This window comes from Muscardinus avellanarius (assembly GCF_963383645.1).
Source record: "Muscardinus avellanarius genome assembly, chromosome: 10".
In the NCBI taxonomy this organism is placed as follows: Eukaryota; Metazoa; Chordata; class Mammalia; order Rodentia; family Gliridae; genus Muscardinus; species Muscardinus avellanarius.
Genome location: NC_137796.1, coordinates 39,169,317 through 39,181,720, shown reverse-complemented (window position 1 = coordinate 39,181,720; position 12,404 = coordinate 39,169,317). Strand labels below are relative to the sequence as shown.

The window sequence follows — 12,404 nt, the reverse complement described above, 5'->3', positions numbered from 1 at the left end:
TGAGACAGTCTTGCTAAGTTGCCCAGGCTGGCCTTGTAATCCTCCTGTCTCAGCCTCTCAAGTACTGGGATTACAGGCATGTGCCACTGTGCATAGTTTTAAAAAAAAAATCTTCATTTTTAAAGGAGAAGAGGGGCAGCAGAGAGACTCATGGTTTTCCTTCTAACCTGGCACACTAACCTGTCTTGAGTCTGAGAGGAGGACAAGGCCCAGCTTGTTGATGATGGAGTCACCTGACCCTTCTACTCACCTCAGGGCCCAGAAACCTCTGTTAACCTTATCACCAATATGGGTGGGGGATTTAGTCTGAGAGGGCAGAATGGAGTGTTTGCAGGCTGTGTTAGAGGATGGGGGACAACAAAATGGGTATGGGTGCTGTTCTTGCAACAAAAAGTGGAAAGAAAAAATAATTCCAAACTGGGTAAGTATTTTAAAGGGAACCCAACAGATACATGAACTGCTACCATTATTAAAATAATGGTAATATTTTAATATTACCATTAAGGGAAATAAACTTTGTACTTTGAGGGAAAAATTTTCTTGGAAGGATGGGAGTCCTTGGTATCATCACTAGTCTGATAAGCTAGAAAAGAAGACTGGAAGCCAGGTGTGGTGGCACACGCTTATAATCCCAGCATTTGGGAGGCTGAGATGGGAGGATCGTGGTTTGAGGACAGCCTCAACTACTACTTAATGAGGCCCTTTGCAACGCAGTGAGACCATGTTTCAAAATAACAAATAAAAAATAGGGCTAGGAGTGTAGCTTGGAGGTAAAATGCCCCTGGGTTCCATCCTCAGTACTGCCAAAAAAAAGAAAAAGAGAAAGAAAGAAAGAAAGAAAGAAAGAAAGAAAGAAAGAAAGAAAGAGAGAGAGAGAGAGAGAGAGAAGACTGGAAGCTGGGCAGGGTGGCACACACTTGTAATTCCAGCATTTGGGAGGCTGAGACAGGAGGATCGTGGTTCACAGCCAGCCTCAGCTACTTAGTGATGCCCTTTGCAACTCAGTGAGACCCTGTTTTAAAATAAAGAATAAAAATTAGTAGCTTGGAGGTAGAATGCCCCTGGGTTCCATTCTCAGTACAGAAAAAAAGAAGAGGAAAAAAAAAAAAGAAAGAGAAAGAAAAAAGAAGACAAGCCAGATGTGTTGGCACATGCTTGTAATCCTATTACTTGGGAGGCTGAGACAGGAGGATGACAGGTTCAGAGCCAGCCTCATCTACTTAGTGAGGCCCTCTGTGATTTAGTGAGACTTCATTTCAAAATAAAGGGTTAAAAAAAATGGGAGCCAGGCATAGTGGTACACACTTGTAATCCTAGCATTTGGGAGGCTGAGATAGGAAGATTACAGACAGCCTCAGCTACTTAATGAGGCCCTTTGCAACTCAGTGAGACTGTGTTTCAAAATAAAGAATAAGAACCGGGCATGCGTGGTGGCGCACACTTATAATCCCAGCTTTTGGGAGGCTGAGACAGGGGGATCTCAGTTTGTGGACAGCGTCAGCTACTTAGTGAGGCCCTTCGCAACTCAGTGAGACCCTGTCTCAAAATAAAGAATAAAAAATAAGGCTGGGAATGTAGCTCAGAGATAGAATGCCTCTGGGTTCCATCTCTAGTACCACACACACACACACAAAAAGAAGTAAATAAAAATAAAGAATAAAAAATAGGACTGGGCGTGTAGCTCAGAGGTCGAATGCCCCTGAGTTTTATCCTCCATACCACAAAAAAAGAAAGAAAGGAAGAAAGAAGAGGAAGGAAGAGAAGAAAAGAAGACTGGAGATTGGGTAGGGCTGAATGTGGAAGAGATCAAGTGAGCTCCTAAGCTGTCTTACAGTCATGACCAGCTTGAGGCTTTTGCTTCTTGCTTGGTCTGGAAGGTTTCTGCAGATACATGACTTATCCCTGGAAGTACATTTGGAGGTGAGACTGGCTGGTCTGCTCAGGGCTGGGTTATGGTATACAGCCTGGCTGCAGGTTCCCCCCGAGCACCTGTACCCCCACCTCAGGCTCTGCCTCATGCTTAGCAGCTGCCTTCCTGGGCTCAGTCTGCCCAGAAGGACTTGCAGTGACTGTTGTGTCCTTCCCTGCAGGTGTATCAGGACAACGTGTACTCTCCGGATTGCAGATTCCACTCCTTTAAGAAGGTGCTTTATGAGATGGGTCCTGAGTATTCCAGCAATGTGGAGCTAGCCTCCTTCCACTCCACCTCCAAGGGCTACATGGGCGAGTATGTCGGCACCTGTCTGCCTCCACTTCCCTTAGTCTTGCTTGGTCCCAATTCTTCTGATTCCTGTCTGGCTGCTCCTCTGCCCTCAGATGGAGAGGAGACAGCTCTTGTCCTTTGCTTCTGCTGATCTGTACTTCCCTAGGAGAGCCCAGTGGTGCCAGAACTTTACCAGTAAGGCCATGCTCAAAAGAGTCGGGACTGTGGATGAAAAACAGGATCCCACAGTCCCTCCAACTCTCAGCCAGCCCTATCACGGTTTCTCTGAGTCTGAGAGGCCAGTGAGGGCAGGTTTAAGTAGACAAACAAATGCCAGCAGACTGATGACCAAGCTCTGTGTTCAAGGCCACCTAACACTGGCTGACCCCAGGGGCCAAAGGCTCAGCTTCAGTCATGTGTTTGTTCATTTGACTAATATTTACCGAGTACTTACTCTAAGTCAGGTACTGATCTCAGCTATAGGATACATCAGAGAACAAATATCAGCAATCCCTGCCTTCACAGAGCTTATATTTTAGTGAGGTGGGAAGCAGTAGATAAATGATTAAAATCACGTGATGGGGGGGGTGACCAGAAGAGAGGTAGTGATGTCAGAAGGTGGAGGTGGGTGGCAGGCTTGAATAGCATACTCTTACTACGGAGTTGGCTTTGGGTTAAGACCCGAGGGAGGGAAGGGAGGGAGATGTCTAGGGGAAGAGCATCCCAGGGAAAAGGAATAACACATGCAGAAGCTCCAGGGTGGAGCTGGGCATGAGACACACACCTGTATTAGTACTTGGGAAGCTGAGATGCGAGGATCGCAAGTTCAAGGCCAGCTTTAGCGATTTAGAGAGAATCTGTTTCAAAATGAAAAAGGCAGCCATGTGGTGGTGCACACTGACAGGAGGGCCACAGTTTCCACGGCCAGCCTCAGCAACTTCGTGAGTTCATGTTTCAAAACAAAAAATAGGCCAGGCATGGTGGTGCACGCTTCTAATCCCAGTACTTGGGAAGCGGAGACAGGAGGATCACAGGTTCGTGGCCAGTCTCAGCTACTTAGTGAGGTTCTTCACAACTTAGTGAGAGATCCTGTTTCAAAATAAAGAATGAAAAATAGGGCTGGGTTGTAGCTCAGAGGTAGAATGCCCCTGGGTTTAATCCCCAGTACCACAAATAGGGCTAGGGTGTAGCTCAGAGACAGAAAACCCCTGGGTTCAAACCCTAGGACCAGAGAAAATAATAGACAAAACACCCGAGGTAGAACCATGCATGGCAGGTTGGAGGAGCAGCCAGAGGGCTGGGAAGGAGGAGTAAAGGAAAAATGGCAGAAGTTGAAAACAAGTCATTGGAGACCAGCTACCTGGGCAGCTGTGGTCACTTTTGCTTTTACTCTGTGTGATGTGGTGACCATGGGAGGTCTGGGCAGTGGAGAGACCCCAACCTGACTTCTTTTTTCCTAGACCTGTTGCTTTGTGGTGAAGCTAAAATGGGATTCAAGTTAGGAGGTGATTGCAGTTCCCCAGACAAGATATCACTGGTCAAGGCAGAGATGGGAATTACCTGGGATATATTTGAAGGTAGAGTTGACAAGAGTTGCTAATAGAAAAGATGAGAGAAAGGAGTCAAGAATGAATCTCCCATCTTTTTGTTCAAACAGGAAGAATGGAGTTGCCATCAGCAACAGATGAGGAAAGGTTTTGGGGTGAAAAGAGTTTGACTTTGGCCATGTTAACCTTGCTAATGCCTATGTGATGTCCAGATAAAGATGGATGTGTGAATCTGGAGATCAAAATTTATATCTGGATGGAAATTTAAAATTGGGAGCTGTCAGTGCATGGGTTGTTAGGTTGTTGAAGCTCTAAGCCTGGACATCTCAGACAGTGGTGTAGAGAAGGCCAGGGATTGGGCTGGCCTGCATTGCTCAGAGACTGAAGGGAGATTGGGAAGAGAAGCCTAGTGAGTGAACAGCTCAGGACATCTTTCTAAGCACTGGAGGGGCCGCTTGAGTGCCAGACATTGGCATGGATGGAGAAGGTTCGTGTTGTTAGGCTGGAAGCCAGTGCAGCTGTGAAACTTGAAGAACTACTTTAGCCAGGTTAAGGGGATGTTTCTTGGGAGGGTTGCCAGACAGTTTTTGTATTTATATGCTGTGAGCAGAGGATAATTTAGTTAGTTAGCAGTGTTGGCTCCTTACTGGGTTTTCATGTGTGGTATAGCTCTTTTCCTAAATAAATCTGTTCTTTTTTCATTTTTAACACTCAGATGTGTTTATCACATACCTATCCATCTCTCCATCACTGCCATTGGTTACTTTTTAACAAATAATCCCCTGGATCTTGGTATCCTGAGTTACGCGTCATTGCTCTCAGATCCTGACTACCTTAGATTGCTTTGCACAGTTTGATTTTCTGCTCATCAGCAGATGATTAAGCAGAAACTTCTTTCAACTTGAAAGAGAAACCTTTCCAAAATGCCACAATTTATCTTCCTGCCTTGGAAGTGCAGTCCAGGGATCAGATAGGAATCTGTCTTTGCCGGTTCCGTGCAGCACAAGATCTGAAAAATGACTTCTTGAGAATTTTATCATGTTGGGAGCTCTGAGATTGGGGTGGAGAATGCTCAGAGGAAGGTAACTAGATCCCTGCCTGTGTTCTGTAGTCATTAGTCTGATCACTGGCAGTCACAGACCAGAGAAGGAGGCATAGTTCCAAAAGTGATATTGCTAATTTGATTGAGGAAATGTTTCTTTTAAACTCATTGTATTATTTTGGCTTCTTTTCATATAGTCAACTCTGTATCCTCCAGGAGTCTTTTGGCTATAACATACAGAATTTTTTTTTTTTTTTTTTTTTTTGCATTACTGGGGATGGAACCCAGGGACATTCTACATCTGAGCTACACCTCCAGTCCTTTGTGTGTGTGTGTGTGTGTGTGTGTGTGTGTGTGTGTGTGTGTGTTACTGGGGTTCCTGGAAACCCCTCTACCTCCAAGCTACACTCCCAGACCTATTTTTTTTATATTTTTTATTTGGAAACAGGGTCTCTTAAGCCAGCAAGGGAACCAGCATGATCCTCCTGTCTCCGCCTCCCAAGCACAGGGATTACAAGCATGCACCACCATGCCCAGCTCCAGCCCTATTTTTTATTCTTTTTTTTTTGAAACAGGGTCTCACTAAGTGGCAAAGGGCCTCACTAAGTAGCTGAGCCTGTCTGCAAACTGCAATTCTCCTGCCTCAGCCTCCCAAATGCTGGAATTACAAGCATACCCTACCACACCCGGCAGTGTGTGTGTGTGTGTGTGTGTGTGTGTGTGTGTGTGTGTGTGTGTTACTGGGGATTAAACCCAGGGGCAGTCTGCCTCTGAGCCATACCCCCAGTTCTCTTTTATTCCTTTATTTCGAAACTAGGGCTCACTGCGTTTTGGAGACTGGCTGTGAACCTGTGATCCTCCTGTCTCAGCCTCCTAAGTACTAGGACTATAAGCATGTACCATCATGTTCAGCTTGTTCTGTATTATTTTGCTTCTCAGCTCTGCTATTCTTTGGTTTGTCTATTTTTAGGAAACAAAACTTTTCCAAGCAAAGTCTGCAGATTTATTCCTCTTAGCACCAGTGAACCATATGCTTACTTTTTGGAATGCCAGGACTGAATTTTGTGTCCATGGTAGCACATGCTTACAATCTCAGTACTTGGGAGGCTGAGACAGGAGGATTGTAGGTTTAAGGACAGCCTCAGCAAATATGAGACTCTGTTTCAAAATAAAAATAAAGATGGGAGCCAGGCATGGTGGCACATACTTGTAATCCCAGCATTTGGGAGGTGGAGACCGGAGGATCACGGTTCATGGATAGCCTCAGCTACTTAGCAAGTCCCTTCACAACTCAGTGAGACCCTGTTTCAAAAATAAAAAGACTAAAAAAATAGGGCTGGGAGTATAGCTCAGAGGCACAATGCCCCTGATTTCCATCCCCAGTACCGCAAAAAAAAAAAAAATTAATAAATAAAAAATAGGGCTGGGGGTGTAGCTCAGAGGTAGAATGCCCCTAAGTTCAATCCTCAGTACCCTCTACCAAAAAATAAAGAAAAATAAGCAGTCCAACAATACAGTAGCTCAAACAAAATGGAAATGTATTTCTCTTTGATGTAAAGGATCCAAGGTAGGGGAGGTCCATAGTAGCCTGTGCTCCATGAGTGATTCTGGGGCTGGAACTAGAGGCTCTGCCTTTCATTTATTTATTGTTTTGATGGTACTGGTGATTGAACCCAAAGATGCTCTACCACTGAGCTTCACCACCCCCAGGCCTTTTTATTTTGAGACAGGGTCTTTCTGTGTTGCCCAGAGTGGCCTAAACCTGTGAGCCTCCTGTCTCAGCCTCCCAAGCACTGGGGTCATAGGCGTGTGCCACTGCACTTGACTTGAATCTGTCTTTCAGCATGATTGACGTCCACCTCTACCCCTGGGGCTACCACTTCATTGCTCCATCTCTCAGAAAGAGAGAAAGAAAGGGCGAGAGAGAGAGGAATGCTCATGATTTTCCTAAAGGGAAGTGAATTTGTTCAGATCACTTCCATTCACCTCTCATTGGAAAGGATCCGGCCACGGGTTGGGCCATTTGGAATTGGGGGTGAGGATGGTTACAGATTCTGACTGTCCAAATCATACTTTGTGAGTCCTTCATGTTGGTAAGTGCTCTTCCTCTCCCCACCCTCCAGGTGTGGCTACAGAGGAGGCTACATGGAGGTGATCAACCTGCACCCTGAGATTCAGGGCCAGCTGGTGAAGCTGCTCTCAGTGCGTCTGTGCCCACCAGTGTCTGGACAGGCTGCCATGGACATCGTTGTGAACCCCCCGGTGCCAGGGGAGGAGTCCTTTGAGCAGTTTAGTAGGGTGAGTCTGTCTGTGTCATAGCAGCTATCAGTTTCACAGGTGAATTCTGCCATGTCAATGGCCAGCTTGACTCCAAATGTCCATATTTCTGCTGGTGTGCATGTGTGTGTGCATGTGTGCGTGTTTGTGTGGGGGAGTGGAGTGGCTGTGTTCTTCAGGGTGGCTCCTGGTTCCTGAACCACCCTCACTTGCCTAAGTCTGAGGATGCAGCAGCCTGTGTTTTGGAGTAGGAGGACCGACTGCCTATGGGTGGACCAACCCTTCTTCCTCACCTCTGAGCATCATGGATAAGTAGAAACCTAGAAGGAATGCCTTGTGTTCTCATCACACTCTTGGGATTCTGTTACTAAGCTGAAAATAAGAGGAAGTAGATGGGCACAGTGTTGGTTTTTAGCCATGGGATTGCCTCTAGCCTATCCAGGAATCCTCACAGCTCCACATGATCCAGGCAGGACCAGAAACCAACTCTTGACTTTAATCTAGTCAAGAGAACTTCTAGACCTGGGCATGGTGATGTGTGCCTGTGGTCCCAGCTACTCAGGAGGCTTAGGCAGGAGGATTGTTTGTGTCTGGGCATTCCAGGCCAGCCTGGGCAACACAGCAAGACTCCATCTCAAGAAATAAAAGGTGCCGGGCGTGGTGGCACACACTTGTAATCCCAACACTTGGGAGGCTGAGACAGGAGGATCACACAAGTTCGAAGCCAGCCTCAGCTACTTAGTGAGGCTCTCAGCAACTTAGTGAGACCCTGTTTCTAATAAAATATAAAACAGGTCTGGGAGTGTAACCCATTACCATAAATAATAAATAAATAAATAAATGGATGGATGGATGGATGGATGGATGGATAGAACGCATGGGCATGTAACTAAAAATCAGCTCCCATCTGGTCTAAGCTTACATCTTTTTCCTTATCCCCCCTTTTTTGTTTTTGTTACACACATAGCAAAAAAAATTTATTTTAGTATTTTTAGGTGTACAGTTCTGTGGCATTGAGAACATTCACATTATTGTGCAACTCATTTCCACCATGCATCTCAAGAACTTTTCCATCATCCTAGAGTGAAACTTCATACCTATTAATCACTTTCCTTTCCCTCAGCCCCTGGTGGATACCATTCTACTTAATTCACCTATTCCGGATACCTCTTACAGGTGAAATTGTGCAATATTTGTTCTCTTGTGACTGGCTTATTTCCCTCAGCATAGTGTCATCCAGGTTCATCTGTGTGGTAGCCTGTGTCAAAAATCCCTTTGGGAAAGCCGGGCGTGGTGGCGCACACTTGGTAGGCTGAGACAGGAGGATCGCACAAGTTCGAAGCCAGCCTCAGCTACTTAGTGAGGCTCTCAGCAACTTAGTGAGACCCTGTTTCCAAATAAAATATAAAACAGGTCTGGGAGTGTAACCCAGAGGTAGAAAAGCCCCTGGGTTCCACCCCCAGTACCACCAAAAAAAAAAAAAATAATCCCTTTGGGCCAGGTGTGGTGGCACACACTTGTAAGCCCAGTACTTGGGAGGCTGAGGCAGGAGGATTTGTTTATCCACTCATCCAGAGGCTCGCGCCTTTTTGTCCCCTTTCTGTCAGTACTTTGCGAAGTCTTGGATGACTGCTCCCTCTTTGGTCCAGCTCTGAACCAGTAACTGACTGGTTTATTTTGCTTGTGTCCCATGTCCCATGCATAACACATGGACTGAGAGTGGAGAGGGGTTATCCCCCAAATGAAGTGGTAGGCCTCTCCAGAAGGAGGGTCATGTCTCCTAGAAGTATTTATGTGTTGGTCCACCCATGGCCAAGTCTGTTAGACTGATAGACAAGGACTGTTTTTTCCTTATTTTCAGAAATTATATTCTCACAAAAAATAGAACCCATGACACAGGTCACTCAGGATCTGCCCTGAGGTCTGAACTTTCCATGAATTCACGAGCTTCAGAGCTGTGGCAGTCTCCTGGGCTGAGGATCAGTGGGGAAAAAATTTTGCGGGATGTCATGTTCCACCTGCCTACCTGATTTGCTATGCTCATGCACACACGAGCACCTCTTTTGTCAATCTGTCCAGTTTCTGGGTGTTGAAGAAACAAGCTTCCAGTAGCTGGGGCCAGTCCTTTTCCTGAGATCCTGACTCCTGTGCTTTCTCTGTCTCTTATCAGGAGAAGGAGTCTGTCCTGGGTAATCTGGCGAAGAAAGCAAAGCTGACAGAAGACTTGTTTAACCAAGTCCCGGGAATCCACTGCAACCCTTTGCAAGGAGCCATGTATGCCTTTCCTCGGATCTTCATTCCTGACAAAGCTGTGGAGGCAGCTCAGGTCGGGGCACAGCCAGGCTGGCTCGCTCTCTGGGTTCACTTGAGATGGCCAGGTCAGGGCTACTTCTTGCCTTGGGAGCAGAACAGCTGGCCCTAGGGGTTCTGAGCTTTGCGGATCTCTCATGTGGTGACGATCAAACGCATGCTCACCACCAGGGGGCGGAGCTGGTTGGAGCTCTGATGACCCTGCTGCTCTAGAGGGAGGCACCCAGCTGTGATGTGATGCTGGAGAAGCCCTGTCCTTCCCCAGCTGCTGCCTTGGAGCATTGCTTTCCAAACTTGAATGTAAACACCAGTCACCTAGGGTCTTTTCACAATGCCCAGTTACAAGCCGAGCATGGTGCTGAATGCCTGTAGACCCATTACTTGGGAGACTGACACAGGCGGACCCCAGGTTTGAGATCAGTGTGAGGTGACTAGCAAGACCCTGATTCAGAATAAAATAGGGCTGGGGATATAGCTCAGAGGGAGAATGCCCCTGGGTTCAATCCCCAGTACTGTGTCCGCTCGCTTGTGCTTGCGCGCACACACACACACACACACACACACACACACCAGAATCTAAGCTGGGCATGGTGGTAAATACCTATAATCCTAGTACTTGGGAGGCTGAGCCAGGAGGATCACAGGTTCAAGGCCACCCTCAGCACATCAAGACTCTCCTCAACCACGTGAGATCCTATCTGAAAGTAAAAATTTTAAAAATAGGGCTGGGGATGTAACTTAGTTCAATACCCAGTACCAAATAAATAAATAAATAAATAAATAAATAAATAAATAAAACCAGAGTCTAAGCCCCCACCCTTGACGTGTGGAATCAGAATCCCTGGTATAAGGGGCCTGAGAATCTGTATTGACTAGGTTCCATGAGTGATTTTGCAAGCCAGTGTGTGAGAAGCACTATCAACAGTGGCCCAGAGAAGCTTGTCTCCTAAAATCCCCCAGGGCTTTGTTTTGTATGGCTTGGCACATAGGAGACCACCATCAGTGTTTATTGAAGCCATGCATGGTGGTGCATGCCTGTCATCCTAGTACTTGGAAGACTGAAACAGTAGTATCGCAGTTTCTAGGCCAGCCTCATCAACTTAGTAAGGCCCTCAGAAACTTAGACTCTGTTCCTGAATAAAAAATAAAAGGATTGGGATGCTGGGCATGTTGATGCATACCTTATAATCCCAGTCTTGGGAGGCTGAGACAGGAGGATCACAATTTTGAGGCCAGTCTCAGCAACTTAGGCTCTTAACAACTTGGTGAGCCTCTGTTTAAAAAAAAAAAAAAAAAAAAAAACCAAAACTGGGGGTATAGTTCGAGAGTAGAATACCCCTAGGTTCAGTCGCAGCACCACACACATACATATACACACAAAAAGGGCTGGGGTATAGCTTGGAAATAGAATGGCCCTGGGTTTAATACTGCAGTACTCAGAGAAATTAAATTTTATTATTCTTTTTTTGTGACATTGGAGATTGAACCCAAGGGTGTTCTACCTCTGAGTAACACCCCGTTCCTATTTTTTATTCTTTATTTTGAAACAGCGTCTCACTGAGTTGTGTATTGCTGAGGCTGGCTGCAAACCTTCAATCCTTCTGTCTCAGCCTCCCAGGTAGTGGGGTTACAAGTGTGCATCACCATGTCCAGTTTAACTTATTTTTAAACCAACATTTTTATTTGCTCATTTCTTGCATTTGAAGTACTCCTCGATGACATCCTTGGCCTGAGATTCTCTGCCATAGTCCTTAACAACTACACAACGTAACCACCCACTTTACGGGTTTTCCCTCTTGGTCAGCTTTGCAGAGGCCTACCCATTCCCCCAATTTCTTGTTGTCATCAACCTTACTTAGGTTGTTAGGTGCTCAGCACGAAGTGCCTCCGCCAATTTGACGTACATAGGTTCATCACAGTTGGATGCAAGCACACAAAGATGGGCTTGGCGCTTGTCTAAAGCTTGGGCAGCTTCGCGAATTCCACGTGCTAGGCCATCGTGGATGAGGGCGGTCTTCAGCGCCGCTTGTAGAGCCGTATTGACGCCCATTACACCTCCAGCAGCAACTGCCTTCCTCGGCCAGGATGGTGGGTTACCGCGCAACCTGGCAGCAGCAGCAGGAAAAGAGCCAGTTTAAGTTATTAAAAAAAAATTTTTTTTGTTTGTTTTTGTGGTACTGGGGATGGAACCCAGGGGCATTCTACCTTCCAGCTACACCCCCAGCCCTGTTTTTTTTATTCTTTATTTTATTTAAACAGAGTTTCACTGAGTTGCAAAGGACCTCACTAAGTAGGAGCTGAGGCTGTCTTCCAACCGAGATCCTCCTGTCTCAGCCTCCCAAATGCTGGAATTACAAGTGTATGCCACCATGCCCAACTTTCATTATTTATTTTGAAACAGGGTCTCACTAAGTTGCAGAGGGCCTCACTAAACCATGAACTTGGAATCCTATCTCACCCTCCCAAGTACTGGGATTACAAGTGTATGCCACCACACCCAGCCTGGCTTTGAATTTTTTTTTCTTTTTTGTGGTACTGGGGATGGAACCCAGGATCATTTTACCTCTAAGCTACACTCCCAGCCCTATTTTTTATTTTTTATTTTGAAACAGGGTCTCGCCGAGTTGCAAAGGGCCTCACTAAGTAGTAGCTGAGGCCGTCCACAAACTGCGATCCTCCTGTCTCAGTCTCCCAAATGCTGGAATTATAAGAGTATGCTACCGTACCCGGCTTGACTTTGAATGTTTAGTGGTGTTTGTACACTGTGAAGATAGCAATATATCTTGCATTCTGCACTGCTCCTATAGGCTCATAAAATGGCCCCAGACATGTTCTACTGCATGAAGCTCCTGGAGGAGACTGGCATCTGTGTTGTGCCTGGCAGCGGCTTTGGGCAGAGAGAAGGCACCTACCACTTCAGGTATGAAACCCTTCCTTGGCAGTGGGGCTCATCCCAGGTTTGTCCAGGGAAACTTGAAGTCCTTAGCATAGAGCAGTGATGGGCCTCAGAGACTGAGAGGTTTGG

At 46.3% G+C, this 12,404-nt stretch overlaps 1 protein-coding gene and 1 pseudogene across 2 annotated transcripts in view; one reads left to right on the top strand and one right to left on the bottom strand.

Moving 5' to 3' along the window:
* GPT2 (glutamic--pyruvic transaminase 2) overlaps nucleotides 1–12,404 on the top strand; it is a gene marked incomplete at its 3' end in the record, with an annotated part of 45,761 nt that overhangs the window by 31,388 nt on the left and 1,969 nt on the right. Inside the window, exons 7-10 of the mRNA XM_080702730.1 lie at nucleotides 2,091–2,227; nucleotides 6,916–7,090; nucleotides 9,240–9,395; nucleotides 12,187–12,299. Of these exons, the coding sequence (XP_080558856.1) occupies nucleotides 2,091–2,227; nucleotides 6,916–7,090; nucleotides 9,240–9,395; nucleotides 12,187–12,299 (581 nt within the window). The remainder of the gene's footprint in view (nucleotides 1–2,090; nucleotides 2,228–6,915; nucleotides 7,091–9,239; nucleotides 9,396–12,186; nucleotides 12,300–12,404) is intronic.
* LOC308267803 (small ribosomal subunit protein eS12-like) lies at nucleotides 11,067–11,454 on the bottom strand (annotated as a pseudogene). Its single transcript has one exon. The product of its transcript is annotated as a small ribosomal subunit protein eS12-like (transcript).